At 43.9% G+C, this 21,329-nt stretch overlaps 1 protein-coding gene across 1 annotated transcript in view; it reads right to left on the reverse strand.

The window, feature by feature from the left end:
• Positions 1-20,501, reverse strand: part of tgfbr3 (transforming growth factor, beta receptor III) — a 66,508-nt gene extending 46,007 nt beyond the window's left edge. The window contains exons 1-2 of the mRNA XM_041935601.1: positions 20,305-20,501; positions 15,181-15,355 (exon numbers count right to left, since the gene is read on the reverse strand). Coding sequence (XP_041791535.1) covers positions 15,181-15,241 — 61 coding nt within the window. The 5' untranslated portion in view covers positions 15,242-15,355; positions 20,305-20,501. The remainder of the gene's footprint in view (positions 1-15,180; positions 15,356-20,304) is intronic.
• Positions 20,502-21,329: the final 828 nt, after the last annotated feature.

A 21,329-nucleotide genomic window follows, 5' to 3' on the forward strand; every position in this document is an offset into this window, starting at 1 on the left:
ACTGACGCTCAGTCTGCTGGGTCTCTGTCTGACTGTTGTCACTGCACAGTCAGCCGCAATGAGCACTTCAGCAACTAGACTTATACATAGATTCACTTGTTTACTGGATTGCACTTAACCATTCATGCTTGCTCTTGCATGATGTGGAACTTCCTTTGCATCAGCCACAAGGTTTCAGGTGGTTAACAAGCGTCCCCACAGTCTGAGTCCTTCCTATGCAAAATCCTATAGGTCTGACCCACTTAAACACAGCAACTCGCACGTACACAAGGATACACTCATCACACATGAAGTCAGAGTGGCACAAAAACACAGCGCTGACGTTCCAATGAGGCACCAAACAGCTCTTTTCCATTAGAGAGTCACGTATCCTATGACGACGCCTGAGACCAGACTTTCTCTCGGGGTCAGACTCCGTGTTTTACCCCACAGCCTCGTGCCAGCCGAGGCCCGTTCACATTTCAAACACATCACGCCAAACACGCAAAGGCTGCCAATAGCAATCAGATGAACATTTGGGAATCATTAAAGTCAAAGTGAAAGACAGTTAGATAACAATGTTGAATCCAAACGCACAGCGCCTGAGCAGAGGGGTGCAGCGAGGGGGGAAACACACAGCTTTTGTTTTCTCTCTTTGTGCTGTTCAATATGTTAGTTCATCTTAAAGCCAGAGACCATGCATGGCTCCTTGTTGTGAGAAAAACACAGAGGCTTTATTGTTACCATATTTGTCTCTTGAGACGAACCCAAGCCCTCGACAGATGTCTCAACCTGGACGCCTCCTGTTTGTGGGCCCAGAGAGATGATCTTTGAAACTCTTAGCGGGAGCACACATATATTAAAAAACGGCAAGGTCTTGCTGTCGTGATAAAAGGACGAGGCTTAATGGAGAAAACCTGCGGCGCATCAGCATTTCACCCCCCTCCCCGCCTTTCCTCCCAAAGGACCGAAGCCTATTCTCTCTCCAACCATGTCATCAAGTCTGACTCCCACAAACACGACTGAGGGCACTCCAGCTCACTCTTTCCCCTCACACATGGAGAATAACAAACAAGTGCCAGACAAACAAAGAAAAACGTAGTCCTTTCTGGGAGACTGCCAAAAGATTACAGCACACATTGGGCTATGATCTGATTTTTTATTTGAATTGTTTGGGAGAGAAAAGGGAGGCATGCTTGAGAAAGTGGTGCCACATGGATGGAAAAGTAGAGAATTCAAACTTTCACTGTGTTTTTTTGTCAGACATTTCGCTCCAGAGCAAAGATCTCAACAAAAACGTATAATTTCCTGTCGATTGTGAGCTTTCATCTGCACCACTGGGCCAAACGTTCTCCATGACTAACACTCTAATCGATGATAGGATATCACCACAACTAATGCCTGCATTGTCATCCTAATGTTTTGGATGATTCCTGCTCCCCCAGTGGCACAGACATTTCCACTTGTACTCATTAAAACATGAAAATCTTACTGCCTGGAGTTTATTAAGCACATTCATGTCGCTCTGAGGATGAACCCATGTTAGTGAACACTCCATGAACTGGAGGATAAAATTAATCAGAGCAAAAATGTCAGTTCAGCACAGAAAATGGTTCATAATCTGATGGCGGAGGGGAAGAAAACAATGAAGCTGAGGTGAAAAATGCATTAACTGATGTTTCTGCTACAAACAAGCTGAAACACAACACTGAGATATCATCAGCTTTAACCTGATTTGTGTTGAACAGTTGCTTATACATCCAGCAGGAATGCATTCATTTGAAGTCTTGTTTGTTGCAATATAGGTGCAATATTTACTCTCTTTTAGCTCTGGTTTGTTCTCCACCAACTCCTGATTGAAATGTGTTGCCATGTGATGCAGTGCAGGTAGCATACGCAGCGTTTACCCTGAAAACAGCTGCTAACTACGTGACTGAGAGCTGTGAGAGCGAAACAGTTGAGCAGTGGGCAGTTAAACCATCAGCTAAAAAAAAAAGCTGAGGGGAACTACAGGTTCGTTTGATTATCGTCTGTGGGTTCATCACTCTGAGCAACCACTTTCACATTACACACTTCATCTTTGGTTCGAATAAATTATTTACCATAGCAGCTTTGACTACTCTGTAAGAGCAGCAAAGCAGTTTGGTTCAATCCACCCAACTCTTCAGTGAACTCTGCAGCCTGCAGGAGAAACTGGTGGAGACTTTTTATATCATGTGTTTTGTCAAATAACCGTTTTGAATCATAGGAAACTAATTAGTGCTTTTAACTGAACAGTACAATAAAATCACCTCAAACCTTTTCAATAGACCTTTAAATGATACACGACAGGGACAAAGGCCTTCATCACTCATTAAGTTGTGCTCCATTCCCATCACATATGCTGCAACCATCATCCTACAACCTTAATGGACAGAAAAAATGTTCTAGAGAAAGACAGAAGTGGGTCCTGCCACAGCGTTGTGTCACCTTGTCTGCCTGCCTTCTGTTTCCTCGGTCATCGATGGAGTGCAGAGCACGTCCTGTACAGCTGCTACCAGACTAGCTCCTTTTAGCTAGCCCGGCCAAACGCCCACAGCAGACGAATGAGAGAAGCTGTTGTTCAATGTGCTTGAAAAACAAGTCCAGCCAGGGCCCACGAGACTCTCTCTCTGCAAACTGTACCACAAATACCGCCTTAACTAACAGATACAGCAAAATCAGATGGTAAATCTGATACTCCAGCTGTGACAGCAATCTCTGAAACGTATTAAATGTCTGCAGAGAGATGAGAGTAACAAATGTATAGAAGATGAATGGCAGAGAATAGAAGCATAACTACATGCTACAATTAAATATGCAAAAAAAAAAAATCCGTTGTGTCCATCCAGACCCTTTTACCCGAATACCTCAAGACCAAATTACTGTGGTAAACTTAGTCTACAACTGTACTGTGGTGAGCTGCAATCTAATACTTCCAAGCCCCAGAGAAATACATGTAAATGATCTATTACCAAAAGATGTGCAGTAATCGGAGTGCTTAACATTTATTTTCTGCAAACACTGACACTGCATATTGTATATAGATGAATGATCCTATACGTTACCTTCATTATACTGCACATCATCTCAATCCAGTCAACCAAGTCATTCTGACCCTGCAGCAGACCTACAGAAAACTCCCCGTCTTAACTTTCAATCCTGATGATTCATTTAGTAAGCACTGATGGGAGGGGAGCCTCCGTCAGGCTAAATAAGCACCGTACGAGGCTTTAGGGCCGAAGGCTAACATGGACAAGATGGTCAGATTCTGATCCGGCTCAACAGACTCAACATCCGCATCTCATCGTCGTCCCAGTCACATCACAATTCAGCTAAAACCAGGATCAGAGCGGTTAAGCAAAATTTTAACGACTTCACTTAAGTATAAAATAGGATTTGAAAAGCTAAAAGTCAGATCTGAATGTCTGTTTACTCATTGTTTTATTTGCAATGTCACAAATGTTTGATTTCAGAGTGTGGAAAAATGCCTTGTGGAGATGGAACACACTCCTTTCACTGATTCAAATCTGCTCTTTCAGCTTTGCATGCTGGGATTTGTGCCACCGTGCTAACAGGGGAAAGATCTGAAATCTGACAGAAAAACAAAACAATTCAAAACAATCTGAACTACAGTGGGTACCACCCACTGCCGCCCCCCCCCCCCCCCCCCCCTGCAGCTGCAACAAGGCACAGTTTTGGATACCTGCAGCACACAAAGATGCCTGTTATCCGCCTCCATCCAGGACCCTGCAGCTCAGCTCGGGACATCTAGCCACCACAAAAAGTGCCCTAAACATTAAATTTGCTCGTGTGAAGACTCGAGTGAGGAATCAGCAGACAGGCAGCACTTCTGCTCTGTTACACATGAGGCTTTGAAAGTGGCAGGCCTCCAAACTGGCAACTGTGACAAATGTCACAGGTGTAAAAACCACATGTAACAGTCCCAAGGTTTTGAGGTTTTAGCGAAGAAAGCGAGAGGGGGGTTTACCGGTTGAAAAAAAATGACAGACTTATTCAGATCATAAACTTTCATTGCCACTTTCTGCCTCTTGCTGTGGGTGGGCACAGGCACAGGAAGTCACATGGCTTGAGCTGGAGTTTGCCCAGATCACTTCAGCTTGGTACTCTGAATATACACAGGTATTACAACTGGTAATCGTAAAAGTCACAGTCAGTGAAGTAAAGAAAGAAGCTGAAGCTTCGGTTTAGGTGGAGGCCCTGAATAAAGTCTGAATAGGAGTTGAAGTGAAGGTGCTGAAAAGTCTCAAATTTAGGATTTCAATTTAGGGCTTACTGAGAAGGAGGAGTCAGTGAAGTGTAATCACTGAAATCAGATCAATGAAGTCTTAGTTTAAGAGTGCGAGTTGAAAGCAGTGGAACTGTCAGCTGAGGAGTGAAATGAAATCAGCTGAAACGTTGGTTGACATGTTGGTGTAAAGGTAGTGAATCAGTTTCAGTTGAAGTGGGAGCACTGAAACTCCCACTCACACAGCTTCAAATGTAATTTAATTAAACACGTTCATAGGTTGCATAAACAGAGGTTCTTTATTATATTGATTTATTATTCAGTTTAATGGAGGTCAGTCCCTGCACAGTTCCTGATCAGGCTTCCCCACAGTCTGACCCCAGCCACACGAGAAGTAAAGGACCTGGACATGAACGACAAACACTTGTGATGAACATGCATCTTGATCTACCTCTTCTTCTCCTCACCGCCCTCAGTTAAATGTATATTTCTTCAGTTATACCTGTTTTAATGCGCATTAATTATACACAGACCGATTCTAGTAGCAACACTGGCGACGGCATTACGAGACCACATGCAACAGGTACTCAACAGGTAAAAAGATATTAATTCTATTCTTTATTATTATTTTACTTTGCCTACAATGCATTTAGGCTCAACTGTGACGGTGTTAGAGGAAATACAGGAAGTTACCAGAGTAAATCCAGATTACGGAGGGAGAGGCTGCATAAATACTCACTTCTGATGTATTTAAACAGTGTGAGGTCCAGGCCGGACACTTTTCACAGTCTTTGGCAGCCTCCTTTTGGACTATAACCTCTTTTATGATTTAACCACTAATATCTCTTTCACATGTGTTGTATTTGAGACTATTATACCGTGCGATAAAGTGAAAGCGAGTAAAAGCCCTTTTTTGATTTTCACACCGTTCACCAGAGGACAAGCTTCTCAGGAAGAAACTAATCACTACGTAAACTGGCATTATGCAGATTAGTGGTTGTCCTGCACTTCTTGAAAATGATCAGTCTGAACCAGTTATTTTCAAGCAACAAAACCGGCCGCATACTTAAGAGCAATTGCAGAAGCATCAGTGAAATTGGATGAGACAGGAATTACAGGAATTTTGGAGAATGGGAGCAGGAGTTTGGCCGGTTTGGAGCCAGAAGAGAAATAATGCTGTGATTCATTTGTAATGCTCCAAAGTACTCTGTGTTTGTGCTTTCATGAAATATATCCACACGAGCACTAACATTATGAAGCGAATACTTCACTCTCATGTAGGCTGATGTCATATTATCACGTATTTCACATTAGTCATGCAGCGTCTGTGATTACTCTGCCAACATAATGGATGGAACAGAAATCATTTCAAGGAAGAACTGAAGAATGAATGCACTGCTATCAGTTTCAGATACGAACAGTATTTACAATATTAAGGCTGTAACTGTTTCAGATGAGCTATAAACTGTCACATAATATAGAAAAATAGCGATCGCAGTTTCTTAAAGCCAGAGGAGATAGTTGAAAACATAAAAATATTCACTGTGCTATCACACAGGACAAAGGAGAGCATCAAATCCGCACAATTATCAGCTGGAACTCTAAATGTTCAACATGTTTGCTTATAAACGTTAGTTAAATCAGCCAATTATTAAAATAGTTTAAACACACTTCAATCAGGACATGAAACTGGAAGTGAATTTCAAATTAAAATGGTACAAAAGCAGGACGCTGCACGCTAAGCACACTGATCTGCAGAGCCTTCCCCCGTCTGACTGCAGATAAATGCCTCTGGTTCCACAGAATTCACTTTGTTGCCTTCCACGCCGCGGCACTGAGCCAAGATTTGGGTACAGGAAGTGATGTCAGTCTGTGTGCCAGTTAGGGACAAATCTGATATTCCCACAAAGCCATTTCCGAAGATAAACAAACAGAGCCTTCCCCCTGTGTGTGTGTGTACACATCCTCACATGTCGAGTTCCCAGAATCCTTCAGCCAGCAGGCTAACTGTGCTTCTATAGCTGCATTAGAAAGTCAAAGCAGTGAAGATTACCTGACACATGTCAACACATGCTTCATGAAACACGGTCCTAACTCCCGCTGTGAAAAAACAACGGAGCAGACAATAATGAGCACACCAATCATAATAAAGATAAAATAAGGCCAATTTAATTACAATAGATGCGAAGTAGAAGAACGGGGGCCTCTTTGTTTCAATATGTCTCCTCTCTACCTCAGATATCCCAGTTCCCATACGAACTGCAGGATTACGTGAATCCTCCGGTCTTCTTTCTTTTGACTGCAGGGCATGATTCCCATGGACCACGAACCACGCAAACCAGTTCAGGGAACGTAATATTCTGCCTGCTTTTGTTTTCCTAAGGGGCTTTGGACTGAAGAATCACTAGCTCTGCAGTGTTGACACTAGCGCAGCCCACTCACCCCTGAACCTTCAGCCACTACTACAGGAAGTGAGTAAAGCCTTTCATAAGGGTGGTGTAAGTTCACTTCATTGGCCTGCCTATGAAAAGGATTTATCTCTGGACTGAAACATTGGAGGCATAAGAGGAGGAAGCTGGAATGGGATGAAGGGAGGAGGGGAGGGGGGAGCCTGAACTCCATTAGGGAAGTCGTAAACTCCTCCATCAAAGTGTGAAATCTGAAGTCAGATAGCCAGCAATCCTGTCTGTAACTCGATATCACCCAAACACGCTTTTTTGGTAGATTCGTCGACCATAATCTCGTCAGCTGGCATATAATTGAAAAAGCAGCGAAAAGACGGAAGTTTCAGTGGATTATCTTTTATCTCTGTGGGTGATGTGGAGCAAATGCAAGTATGGATATGCAGGAAAATATTTTTTTTTCAGTTCTCAAGTAAGTTAACAGGTGTTCAGACAATAAATTACATCCATGTGGAAACTTCAGCAACAGTGAAGGCAGTGAAAACAAAGGAGAGCAGCGCCAGTCAAAATGCATCTTTCTCATTTGTAAGAGCAAGGTTTGAGAGGGGGGGCACAATAAAGGAACAAATTTATGAAATTTATATACACGCAACCCGACAGCCCGATTCTAAAATCAGTTGGGACGCAAAATAAAACAGAATCCAGTCATTTACCAAACAAACAGTTTGACGAAGTCTTCCTGAGGCCATGAAGTAATAGCATTTATCCAGTCGTGTGTGCTCCTGCATCACCGCTGAGGTTTGAGTTTTGCACTGCAATCCAGCCAACAGTTGTTAAGACAAAATCACGAATGTCGACCTCATGGTGGAGCTAAAGAGAAAGTCAGGGTTTTTACTATTGCCGTCCTTACAGATGTGCTGGTTTTAAAAGGACAAATGTCACATAAATCGCTTGATACGTAAAAGGTAGAAAGAAAACGTATTTCCATTACTGCCTTATCTTTGACCGATGTGCAATTACACCATTTTTTCTGGGGATTATTAACTAAAATGAAAAAGCAGAGTAACCTTTTATCTTTTTTTTTTACCTGTAAGGCTCCACCTGATGTTGCCTGAGAGGCAAAACCCAGGGAGAACAGGCCCCGCTTTATATACTCAGAGCTGATCTCGTCTGGATCAGGTTTATTGTAAGGCGCTGAGCTAAAACAACTGCTCTGTCAGACAGATACAGTCGCTCATACATTACGTGTTACGACAGATAAAGTAAATCACTTTTCTGTTACTGACACTGAGCCGGTTATTATTCATCAGCCCTGACAGACACCTGTTGGTAAACCATCACCATCAGTTGAAAAAATACTCGACCAATTACAAGCAGCGTATGAAGCCACAGGCAAACAGAGGCGATGGAAGTGGGTGCATTTCTCTCTACCTCTAAATGCAGACATAAATCAGAGGGCTTTGAGGAGATGGATGACAAGGCTAATTCCCAGAGGAACACAGGAGCCACTGTGTAAAGTGAGACAGCTGGGAGAGACCGAGCATGTGTGCATACGACTAAAGACTTTACTGGCTGTGCTACCGCGGTATGTCTTCACTGATGGGTGCTGACATGTGCTGTCTGGACCTATAATATCAAAGAACAAAAAAGTTGTCAGCACAGTCACGAAACAAGATCTGGCTGTTAGTGTATCTAAAACGTAGCATGTTTAAGACCTACTTAGAACCACAAACTGGTCCTGGATCAGTACGCTCACCCAATGCTGTTGAGAGTATAAATGTTACACGACAGATGTCAACTACAGCCCTGAGACACGTCACTGGCAAACGAACGGTGTTCACGTTTGCATGCAAACGTCTTTATTTGCAAAGTCACTATTAATTATAGCCCTTAAATAAATGTAGCTGAGTAAAAAGTGAATTATTTCTCTCTAACTTTAAATGTAAATTGGCAATAAATGTAAATACTTGATAAACTAGAAGTACAATCTCGATTCCTAAAATGTTGGGAATTATGTGATCATGAAGTGTTGAACCTCGCTCCATCCTCGCTGTGAACCACTGAGCCTTTCAATCATCATACTATCACCTGTTACCAATTAACCTGTTCACCTGTGGACTGATCCAAACAGGTGCTTTTGGTGTTGCTCCTGTCCCAACTTGTTTGAAATGTGCATCAAATTCATAATAAGCAGATATTTACAAAAATCAATGAAGCTGATTCACATTAAATATATTGACTCTGTGCTGTTTTCAGTTGAGTTTATGTCAGCAAGTTATCACATCGTGTTTTAATTATGTTTTACACAGCATCACAACTATTTTGGAATCAGGGTTATGATGTAAAACATGAATCATATTTCTTCCTAATTCTTTATGACGCCGCATAAACTTTATGGATTATTGTCACTTCCTGAACAGACAAAACAAGTGAAAGCTTAGCTGGTAACGACATAAACAGCGTGATGTGCTGCAGTAGCACCAACAGTGCAGTGGAGTTATACACAGTTGTTATTATAGAGTGGTTATGTGGTTAAGGTTTCCACCAGACGTGACTTTGTAGAGATACTCTAAGTGGGCCGAATCAGTCGTCGGCTCATCCTGCACACTGCAGCACGCACAGGAGCCTTTTCCAAACGGGACAATGCAGAGAAACGTCTGTCCTGCAGCTCTGAGGGCATCTCGCTCATCAATCACAGACGCCTGCAAAAGCCACGTTCTGTGACAGTGGCCTGGTGGGGGATCGGGAGCAGCCACTTCATCTACATTCACAAAGATTCAAACCCAGCGGGGGGATGCAGGGAGGTGTGCACAGAGGTTACGTGTCTCGTCCTTCTTGTTATGAGCATCATTTCGCGTGTGTTGGATCATCTTCCTCGTCAGAAATCCTCAAAGTACAATATTTAATTCATCCACCAGCGGTGAAGTCAGTGTGTCGGACAGGCTGGGGTCAAAGTTCCCTGTTGAGTTACTACCCTACTACCCGGAAAATCTAAAAGCCCACAGAATGTAAAGAGGTTTGAAAACATGTTGTAGAGCTCACACAATACTGTAAATCACAATGCATGAGCATTTGAAAGTTTGTTACGCCGCATTTCCTCCACAGGATATCTCAACTGGATGATATGGATCATAATTATATTGTTTCTGGGTATCAAGAAGAGGCACATTCAGCCATATCTGCTCCGATCTTACATCTCTGCTGACAAACACACACCCTTCCATACCCAGGGAGAATCAACAGATCAGTCCTAGCACGAGGAAAAGATTTTACTAAATCAATAACACCGACTGCACTGATCAAACAGCGGCCCCGAAAAAAGACGTCCTTCATCCCAAGATCTTCTACAAAAACCTCATCACTCAGATGTGATAACGGGGGCCTTCGAGAAGCAGCGGGCTGCCATCAACAGAAAGCAAAGAGTGAAACAAAGCTGGGCCTTTGTGCCAGAGTGTGAGCCCGGTGTGAAGGAGCCCCAGAGGTGAGACGGGGCAAGACAGGCGGCGTTTTCACACCAGCTGGAAGAGACGGCATTCCTCCGGGGTGCTTCATCGTCAGGAGAGGAAGGGCGAGGGAAGAAGAATGACCTGTCAAACGCCGCGCTGCCTCGAGTATTAACACGTACAAAGGCCGCTGGCGGGGCCTCTTTACTGGACAGCTAACAAACACACAGCGTGATGAATGATCGCTTTGTTAGAGCAGTCACCGGACAATAAATAAGCTACGGACAGATTTCCCATAAAAACAACATACAAAGACAGCAGATAACATAAATGATGTTGAGTGAATGCTACAAACTTTCAACACAAACATCTGCTACTAAGTTAACACAGTTTTTTTTTCTGTTTTTTTATCATTTTTTACTGTGCAGATGCTTCAAACACTGACAGGAGCAGATTTAAGTCCAGCTGCCATAACAGCCTATTAGAGCACTTTTTAAAAAGGTGTAGCAGCTAATGGTTATCTTATTCCTACAACTACCTGAACCACAACTACTGTCTCTATTAGATATGTGAACTGTTGAAAAACAAGTGGAAAAAGAGCATTTCCCAGCGTATGTGTTTGTGATCTAATCCAAATGGCTGTTATTTAGGGCAAAGTAAAGGGCCGTCTGTCATTTTTTTGGACAGACGCTCCTGTTTTCCAAAGGACCCTTCCAAAACTGGGACACGGTCTTTCAGCAGGACTCATCCGGTGGAAATGGAGTCGAGAAGGTGAGGCCCCGGGAGGGGGCCGGTCTGATGAAAGACACCACCTGGAAGCCGTCAGCCGCAATCCCATATTAGGACTTTCTCTTTTCCGATGAAGACTCGTGCACTCAAAGTGGTTTGGCAACGAAAGGCCAAATAATCTGAGGCCAGTTACAGCAAAAATGAATAAAAACTACACCTCGACCACGATGGCGTGACAGTGCACATAGTTTTTTCTCGCAGCTTCTGAAGGTTATCTGAACAGAGGGACTCCATTTTTTTTTTTTTTTTTTTACAATTACTCTCCCTTTCTTCAATGAAGTCACTCTCTCTTACTCTTACTCTCTCCGGCCCCAGTGGCTTTTTTTTTTCATAGGGCTGTGAAACACAATGGAAAACGCACGATCACCCCAGCTGTCTCCCATTACTGGCTTTGACCGAAATTATTTACACGCCTGCTTACTGGAACTGTGGAGAGAGAGAGAGCGAGAGAGAGAGAGAGAGAGAGAGGGGGGGGGAAGGGGGCGGGATTCGCTTTACTCCTGCAGATTTACGCAAGCACTCCTCTTTACGGGAGGCTGACAAGATATGATGGAGCTGGACGGAGATATGAGTCTATCTGCGACGACCCGTCTGCTGCAGCTCATTCAGCTCTGCTGTCATGTGTGTTTGTGTGTCAGAGAGAGCAACAGAGAGCAAATCAAAATAAATATCCCACAACCTAATTAATGCGCTGCAGTTAATGAAATAACAACAGAGTGACCTTTGCTCATTAAGCTCAAGATATAAAGAGACAGGGCCAGGATGGCTGCCTCCTCCCTGACAGCGCTGTGGAGATAAAGGCCTCACCATGGGGGAGAGCAGCCCTGTAATTAGACACACACGGGACTCCCGTTGCTATGTAAACATCCCAACCGCTCTGCCTAGCAGCACACTGCCTCTGTGCTGCGCTGCTCCGGCTCCTCGCATGAATCACGGGGCAACATCTGGTTTGGCGTGCTGGAAGGGACTTTGTCGGTTTGGCACGCCGTACGTGTGTGGAGTGTGTCGATTTGGAGCAGACGACCCACGCCTGCGCCTGCCTCTCTCCTCCCCCTGGCTACCCTGCCTCTCAGATTACAGTGGTTGCACAACACATTTTGGCAGCCCCCCTCTCGCTGGCCCTAAGAAAGCGTTGTGGCTATAAAGACGAACCTTTTGCTCAACTGTGGGGGGAAAAACATTACAATCACCTCTGGCATCGCAGTGACTGTTGTCTGCCAAGAGTACGCAAATATGCAGACAGAAAGAAACAACGTATGGGCCGTGAATATGAGCACAATTCTTTTTCCACTTATCGTTGTATTAAACAGTCCTGTTGTAAGTGACTCTGTGGTTCCACGATGAATAACTGAAGACAGATTAGTATTAATAGCGTCATTCATCAAGCCGGGCCACGAGTGAAACAGGCTACAACAGGAGGAGACAGCTTCACCGATCAATGACGCTCGTGTGTGCTTCAGCGAGCCACCAGCCCGGCGTCCTGCCCCCAGTATAACCAGCATCCTGCCAGAGCCGCTTCTGGCAAGTGCCTCAAATTAATACCTGGCATTGCTCCTACAAGGCTCTATTTCACGAACTCAGCCCAAATGTCGGCGATATATCCTTCACAAAAAAAACAAACAAAAACATTTTGGCGAGCTGAGGACAGGCAACCACAAAATGGTAGCAAGGATACAGAAAAAAAAAAAAAGTTATAAACAGCAAAGGAGCGAAGCAGCAGAGCAGAGACTTGAAATATGGACGTCAAGGTGCTCTCAGTCTGACTTTTAAGAGTTATTGGAGGCCCAGATCCTGGATTGCATTACGCTGAGAGAAGACTCATTGCAGACTAATCTAAACATTACGTAAGAGCTCTCCTGACAAGTTTAGAGGGCAGATGTGACTGTTTACACAGATGCTGCGAGATGATAGAAATAGACAGAAAGCAAGAGAGAGAGAGGTGGAAGATACAGTGAAGGAGTCGTGTATACACATGATGAAGTAGAAAAATTATCAGCTAAACATTGACAGTGAAAAAATAAGTTCATTTGGCCAAACGGAGCAGGAGGAATGTCTTTTAATCTTAGAAATGTGTTTATTGGACTGCGTGTTACCTGTTCAGAAATCAACTGTTTGGAGCACTCGAGAGCATCTGAAGCTTGTCTCTGAATCACCCGCTGCCAGTGCACTTCGGAGGAAAAGGGCATTCGGTGGTCTAACTGTAAATATCTGTCCCTTGTGACACAGCGCAACAATGCATCGTTCTGCACGGGGAAGAATTTAGAGGAAAACTTCATACGTGACTTCATTGTGTTGGAGATCCTGGCATTGTGGGAGAAATTATGTTTGCTCTACCAACAGCACATACTGACTGCGCTGCTATTGTTTGAGTCAAAGTCAGCTCTCTGCAGTGTGGTTCAAGCCTCCACAGCACTTTCTGAAATAATAACCTATGGTGGCAATGAGACTGAAGGCATGAAAAACACGATCCATGTATGCATGCCTCCTACCGGGCAATCATTCCTGTGTTACCACGGAAAAACAACACGGGATGTTGCAGATTAAAGCTGGAGAGGGGTCAGGACCGAAGCTGTATTTTGTCAAACCAGTCTGTAAACAGAACATCTCACATTCTGAAATTCAGAGAGGAGGACTAATTCCTGCGTCAGATTATCGCCAGCTATGCAGATTTTTCACCAAGCTGCAGGGCTGAGTGTCAAACTTGGGTCAGTAAATTGAATATTTTGGTCAAGTTACCAGGCGACGAAAACCGCCGCTGAATTTTGAAGCCAATGTGGAGAAAACGGCAGCGACAGTTCCTGTAATTACATCTGGTGGCCAAGTTCACAACAACTTGAAAGCCGCCCGACTTCCAGCCAGAACAGATACGACCACAACCCAACTTCTCACGAGAAGCAGATCGTCGGCCTTCAGCTCTGCAGCAATGAACAGCAAAATGAAATAAGGAATGAAGTGTTTTTAATAACTGTGCCGTTGCTGTTAGGATCATTTGAACGGGGCTGTTGAAATCTGATCAGTGGCAGTTTGAATGCTGAATTTGGCTAAAATTTTGTTCAAACACTAATTGCCCTCAGGTGATGTATCCCAAAGTATTTAATGATACGTCACCCAGCGCTGGTTCAGACTGCATCAACACGTGCCTTAACGTTGCAGTCACTCAGATCCACCAAAGGATGAGCTGTAAGAACTTTTGTGATCCTCTGGCTTTTCATCCAATGCTGTCATCATATCAAAAGCTCAATTTGACCAACACTGTCACTGTCCCAAATCCAAGTCCCAAATCCATACAACTGTATTCAATATATGTTCTGTACTGATATGTGTGGTACAGAGTTTTGCAGGTAGTATGTACAAAATCAACATGCTGTTTAATACCAATATAGCTGTTTCACCACTATCCACATTTCATTTTAATTTTCTGCAGCTGCCATTCATTCTGCATTATGCACTGCACAATGGGAAAATAATGTTTATCTACATCACACGCAAAAATAAAACATGTATGTATATTATAAGATTGGGATTATTTCATGAATCACATTTTTTCATGTTTGAGCACAGTGAGGACCGAGTCAGCCACCAACAATCTCAGCAATGTGCAGAAAGAAGGAAAGCAATCCACAGGAGATAAAGGTGACTGTGACAAAGTTAAGTGGGTGGTTGGATGTCAGAGACACAAGTTTCAGCACTCTTTGAAACTCTTCATGTTTACAAGAACTTACTGGAGCACAGAAAGGTCATAAGTAAAACAGATTCCTCAAAGTGAGAGGTGCAGCGTTTCTTATTGATGGCACGAGGTTCATATGGCTTGGGCTGATATGACACACTGATAACAAACATGCATTTCCTGTATTCACCTTTGCAGCAGTTCACTTGCTGATCGTCTCTCTCTCTCGTTTGTCAGTGTAACGGCTGTAAATTACTGAGTATTTGGCAGAATCTGAGTCTCATTCCAGTCGATCTGACAGATACATGTAGGCCTGCTGAATGTTTGTATTCTGAGATTGAACTTGTCAGCACTTTCTTAAATGTAAATCCCCCTTGTGCACAACTCTGACAAGCACTGTCTAGAAAGGCATGCTGGGAGAAGTAGTGGAAAATCCCAGTGCATGGGCAAAGCTGTGGTTGTCTGACAGCACAGCACTGCAGGGCTTGGTGCACAGTTGACATCATTTATTTCTGATCCCGGAGTTGCACGGCTTTGACTTCGGCTCCCACCAATTAGAATTTAATTATCTGCATGGATGTAAACAGCAGTCTTGTTTGTTTCACATGCAGCGACGCAGTGAGAGGAACTTACCTGCAGATGCCAGGCAGCACATAGCAAGAAGTATCGAGGGAATGAGGGATCTTCTTGCCATTTTCTGATTATCCTGCAGCTTCCAGTATGATGAAGATGAGCAAACAGGCCTTCCTCCTGCTTTTCACAAAGGCGTCGCTCTCTATGAAGCAGTCAAGTCAGCGTCAAGCTCCAGCTGCAAAGTGAACAACAGTAGAGAAAGTCACCCAGCTGAATCGGGTTGCACTGAGCAGGGACAAACAGCAGGGAACCGAGCTCTGCTTAATATACGCTGTGGGAGTGATGAGATGAGACGAGAGAGGCAGCCGTTTGGAGAGCAGGGGGATTAATCCAGGGGGGTTAATTGGGGGTCTTACATGCTTCAAAGGATTCGTGCTGCACACACCTTCGGGTGGCCGTGAGCAGTCAGAGTGTGAGAGTGGTGTGGGACGGCTGACTGGCTCACTGAGTGTGAAACTCTTTGTAACATGCCACAGGTTATTAACACGCTTTTATTGAGAGTGTCAGAAAACAGTAGATGCTCCAGTGGGGTCTAGAGTAAGCTGCTTATTACCACCATGCTAATCAGCATGAGCTCGCCTGAAGCTAACTTAAGTCATTAACCTCAAACACTGACCACCATGATGGGGCAAGTTACTGTTATATATTTCCTATATTCTGTACACACACATTATACATATATATATATGTATCCTGTTTGTTTTGAATTGTGTTCTTACAACCCTGAATCCAAAACAGTTGGGACGCTGTATTAAACATAAATAACACAGAATGTGATAACTTGCTAATCCTGATTGGTGTACACTGAACTGAAAACCATACAAAGTCAATATATTTCATGTTTGATTTTTGTAAATATCTGCTTATTCTGAATTTGACTCAGCAACATGTTTCAAACAGAAGCAACTAAAGACTGGGAAAGATGTGGAATGCTCCAAAAACACTTGTTTGGATCATTCCACAGGTGAACAGGTTGATTGATAACAGGTGATAATATCATGATTGAAAGGCTCAGTGGTTCACAGCGAGGATGGAGCGAGGTTCAACACTTTTTCAACACGTGATTGGATAAAGAGATTAATACCTGGACTCAGCAACACTTCAGTTTGTTCTGTTTTTATTTATGTTCCACAGCGTCCAGACTTTTTTGGAATCTTGGTTGTATTTGATTAGAACTTTATACCGTTATATTCTCTGAAATGATACTTTGTAACGTAACATAACGTTAAGCAATCATCTCACTTCCCTCCAATGATTAGGCCTAATATAAGAGCTGCGGCCAACTGAGCTGCAGGTTCTGTGGCCAGAGCTGGTTACCTTGGCAACGCGTCATGAGAGATATTAAATAGTCCGCTCAGCCGCTTCTTGTGAAAAACTTTTAACATTTTAACAGTAAAAAAACAACATTAAGGTATTCATAATTGATTTAATGTTTATTTTTTTCGTATGTGACCATGGTATAAGCGGGATAATGCCCTTCGAGGTGTCCATTATCAGAAATGATAATGGACACCTTCATGTTGGACGGTTCACGCCTCTGCGTCGTCCATTCATTTCTGATAATGGACACCTCGTCGGGCATTATCCCTTATATAATCACCAAAAGGAAGAAGTTTAAGTGTTAATTATTTTTCTGCAGTTTTGATTCCAAACATCAGAACTGTAATTTGATTGGTGCAAAATCTGTGTAGATGAGCACTAAAAGTCCAGTGTTCTGTCACTTCCAGTGGACACATCAGCGGTTAACCACCTGCGGAGGGCCAACATCATTCACCATTGCTCTCCCATCTGCGATTAGAGCACATGTTATGTTGTTGCACCATGACTGAAATCACCCGGAGACGAGCTGAGTGCTGATGTCATTTGCTATCGCCACACCACACCGTGGAACCACGAAAGAGAGGCGGCTAACACTGGCTAGGCAGCCTCCTTTGCAGTGAGATCAACACAAAACTGAGAGTGGGAGAGCTGCCGATGACTCAGCAGATATTGAAATGAACACGAACATGAAGATGAAGGCGAAAGTAAGTTAGTTAGCAGCCCACCACGGAAGCTGTCAGGGCATCTCCCACGCCACCCCTCAGCTGTCAGCTGCTGCCATGGAAAAAGACTGACGCCTCGATGCTGTTTCCACAAATACGTCTAAAAATGGATTCATCTCTTTTAAAAAATGTGCATAAAAGCCGCTCCATCATTACTGTTAAAACAAGGTTTATCATCTGAATTGCACTTGAGCCAAGTCCCCTTACAATGCCATTAGTTCACCTGAAGCTATTCAGAATCAAATGCTGTCATGCTCAAAATTATGTGCTCTGCATGACCTGTTTCTCAATATTTCATGTATGTTTCTGTTGTTTTACTTGCTTGAAATTTGAGGAAAAACAAGTGTTATAATCCAACCAATACTGGATTTTCTTTTTTAGGCCACACCAATATTGATAGTTGGCATCAGATAAAGATGTAAAAGCAGTGAGCTGTGAGGATCAGACTGGAGAAGGAGGATTTTAGTTCAGAAATCAGATTAGGAGCACATAAATTCTGGCAAGCCTTGACATACTGTTTAAATTTCAGGCCCATCATAAACAGAATAAGGGAAGATATTCTGGAAAATCATTTGAAACACAACTGTGTTTGGTTTAGACTAATTCTAGATCGTTACTGGACATGTTTTGCAGCCACAACCAAAACATTTATTTGAGAAAGATGTGGTCCACAGACAAGGTATGCAAACTACTTCTCAGAGCGGTTTCTTTATGACAACAGCTGTAACTGTATCTGCAGAGAAGGTGTTGTGACAGGAATTGCACTCGTTCACAGCTTAAAGGCGACTGGTTCAGCACCTCGTGGAAGAAACAGATGTGCGCCTATCTGACTCGTGGTGAACCGTAGAGGGTGTATGGGAGGTGATGCACAAAGTACTGAGGTGCATCACTCTGCTGTGCAAGCAGCCTGCACAGGACAAAAGGGCCTTTGACTGTGTGGCAGCTGCAAGGGCTGGAGAGTCATTTTGGAAGATCGTGACAAATATTACACTTTCAGCTCACCAAGGAGAGCCAGTGCCCCCTGTTTGATTTATGCCCCTCCTCGACCTTCATGTCCTCACTGACTAAACGAAGGTTAACCGTGCTGCAATGCTTTCTGCTGTGCAAAGACCAAATCAAAGGAAAGCAACATTCAAGAGTGAAAGAAAGCAGAATCTGACCCTGCTGGTTAATAACAGGGTTGAAGATTTAAAGAGCTGATGTGAAAGTCACATGAAGAGATTTTACCCCAATTCTGACTTCCTGTTAAAGTCACATTTAGGGCAGCAAAGCTTACCCGTCTCTACCTTGTTTTGGGTGAGGTAGGTCAGGTGTGACTGCAGAAGCTCCGTGCCACAGCGCTGCTTTTGTTGCAGCAACAACTCAAATCACCTCATGTGACTTCTCTTCAACCCTGACCGTCTAAGCCGAGGAACTATTTCACCCGAAGAAGATCTGGAAAGGCCATCAGATCGTGCAGACCCCAGACTGAACGCACTGCACGTTACTGAAACCAAGCTACATACTTGCGGTCACCTCAATGTTAAAGGCCTGGCTTATATCTGTGTCGTCACGTATGCACACGCTGGAGTTAAGTGCTGTTTCGTCCACAGGGCATTCTCTATGTTCCTGTAATCACAAAGCCAGAAGTGAAGGCAGCAGCAGCAGCAGCAGCAGCACAGAAGGCTGAGGCAGCGTCTGCGTTACCTTCTGCATCTGCTGGCACATGACTAAGATGTTTAGTCTTACTAATCTCACTCCAGTTTGCTTCAGAAGTCTTCTGGAGGTTCGTGTGATCATATGGCCTGATGAACGATCTCAAATGAGCTCTTCTCCTCTTTCAGTGTGAATGTGCAACGGCTCAGGACTGACAAACCATCTAACCTCCCCCTCCTTCCATCGCAAAACTCGAGCTCTGAATGACTGATTCCCAGTCTGACTCACGGCCTTATTTGTCACAAAGCTAGAGACCCCGTCCACACACAGTGCATCAAAACCGCGAGGCTTCAAACACCCTTGACTGAGTTTAGACCCTCATGTCTGTGCATGTTTGCTGATTGAGTCACCAGGCAGGAGGATCCTCAACACATGTAGCTACGATCTACTAGAAAACAAATAATAAGTCCAGTTTGCAGCAGACAAACACCTTTTATGTCACTTTCTAAGTATAAGCATTGGTCCCAAATGTCTTAAATTAGAGCTAAAACAATTAGTCGTTAGTCAATTGACAGAAAATTTCAATTATTTAATTGTTTCCGTCATTTTTTTTAGCAATATGACCAAAGTTTGCTCGTTCCAGCTCTCAGATTTGCTGCTTTTCTCTGTTCTGCATCGTTGTACTGTGAATATCTTTGGATTTAAGACTGGCTGTGGGACAAAATAAGCAGTTTGAAGACATCAGCTTTACCCTCAGAAGTTATGAAGGACATTTTTTTAATGTTTTTTGAAATTGCACAGACTGAACAACTCATCAGTTAATCAAGAATAGATCAATTAGTGAAGAAAGAACCAGCAGACCTTGCAGCTCCATAATCAAATCAATTGACTTAAGGTGTAGCATTCAAGTGTTTCCTCATTAATAAGCCAGGACTGCTCATTCAGGTGTGACAACAATTCAACAAACACGCATTAATAATCTAAGCTTCCCGTCAGTCCCTCAGTGCAACACATCAGAGAGCTGTTCAAAAGTGCTTAACAATTAAACTGATCTGCGCTCAGCTGTTTCTCCAGAGTCCAAACAATTACCGACCTGATGCTCTGTCACCCCAACCCTGACTGACATCAGTGCTGCTAAAACACAGCAACTCACCGCTGAGTGCGACACCTGTGCCAGCGCTGGCCGCGCGCGCTGCTTACCTGCGTCCCCTGTTTGTTTCTAATGAAAGCAGCAGAGCAGAACAGCAGAGGACTGGATCTCAGCGTGAGTAACGGTTAGCCTGAGGCGTGAAGGAGAGGAAGCAGGAGAAGAGGCAGATGTTCGGCTGGGTTTAGAGGTTAAGAAAGCTGGAAAAGATTATTGTGACCGTGTCCGCGGACTCAGCGCGCACTGACAGCCCTACGATGAAGCGGAGTCTTACAGAAACCAGATCCTGCGCGGACTCACCATGCAGAGTCTCCAGAAAAAGTCCAAGTAAACTTGTTGAAGTCGCTCCGGTGGGTGCGGATATCACGGCGGTTCTTCTCCCGGCTGGACGTTCACAACATCCCCGTGTTTGCGTCAAACTGCTGCGCACGAAGCGGACGGACGCTTTGCCAAAGTGTGGACAAACAGCTCGTTCGCACCGAGTTTGGGACAGTTTCGTCTTGTCTGTCTCCCTTTTACTGAGGCTTCATCTGGGGGAGGGGTTTCAGGGAGGAGGCTGAGCCGTGCGCGACATGGGCTGCTGCGGAGCTTCCCAAAGCGGGGCGCACGGCCCCCTCAGGGGTCCCTTCAAGAGAGTCAGGAGGTCCCTCAGTCACTTCTTCTCAACATCACATAGATTGAGTTGAGAATGCATGACTGTCTGCTGAATGTCTTCACACTCAGTCCCCATTTACAGAGCAGGCAGATGTGCAACTTTATACAAAACTTTGAGCCAGTTATTGTAGAGGGCTGCTATAGGTCACTGTTATCACATGGGGGCCCATGGAGTGATCTGTATCTGTATGGGGGTTTTTGATGCCAGATTATGGGATTGTCTGGCTAAGCAAGAGTCTTGTTGCTAATCACTGCACACTGATCAGTGTGTCTCAGCTGAGCACTGGAGCAGAGGGAGGGCTTACATATCTCCCCTGTTGTCGGGAAAAGACAGTCAGGATGCACGATTCAGCAAATAACACTTAAGTACTGCATTTAAGCACAAATATATGGTGCTTTTTCCTGACTTGAGTATTCACTTCTCCTCCACTAAATTTTAGAGGGAACTAATGCTTTTTATGTTACTTTTAATGGGCATAAGGCACCAATAGGTAGAGATTAGTTTATAGAATACAAGACATCAAAGAGGGTGAGTGATCATTTGTCACCACATCAGACAATTAGGAGACCTTTAAGAATAATAATAATAGAAGTAATAAACTTTATTTGTGTAGCACTTTTCATACAGGAATTGCAGCTCAAAGTGCTTTACAGGAAAGAAATCTCATGCA

The sequence above is a fragment of the Chelmon rostratus genome, chromosome 4 (genome assembly GCF_017976325.1).
Source record: "Chelmon rostratus isolate fCheRos1 chromosome 4, fCheRos1.pri, whole genome shotgun sequence".
Taxonomy (NCBI): Eukaryota; Metazoa; Chordata; class Actinopteri; order Chaetodontiformes; family Chaetodontidae; genus Chelmon; species Chelmon rostratus.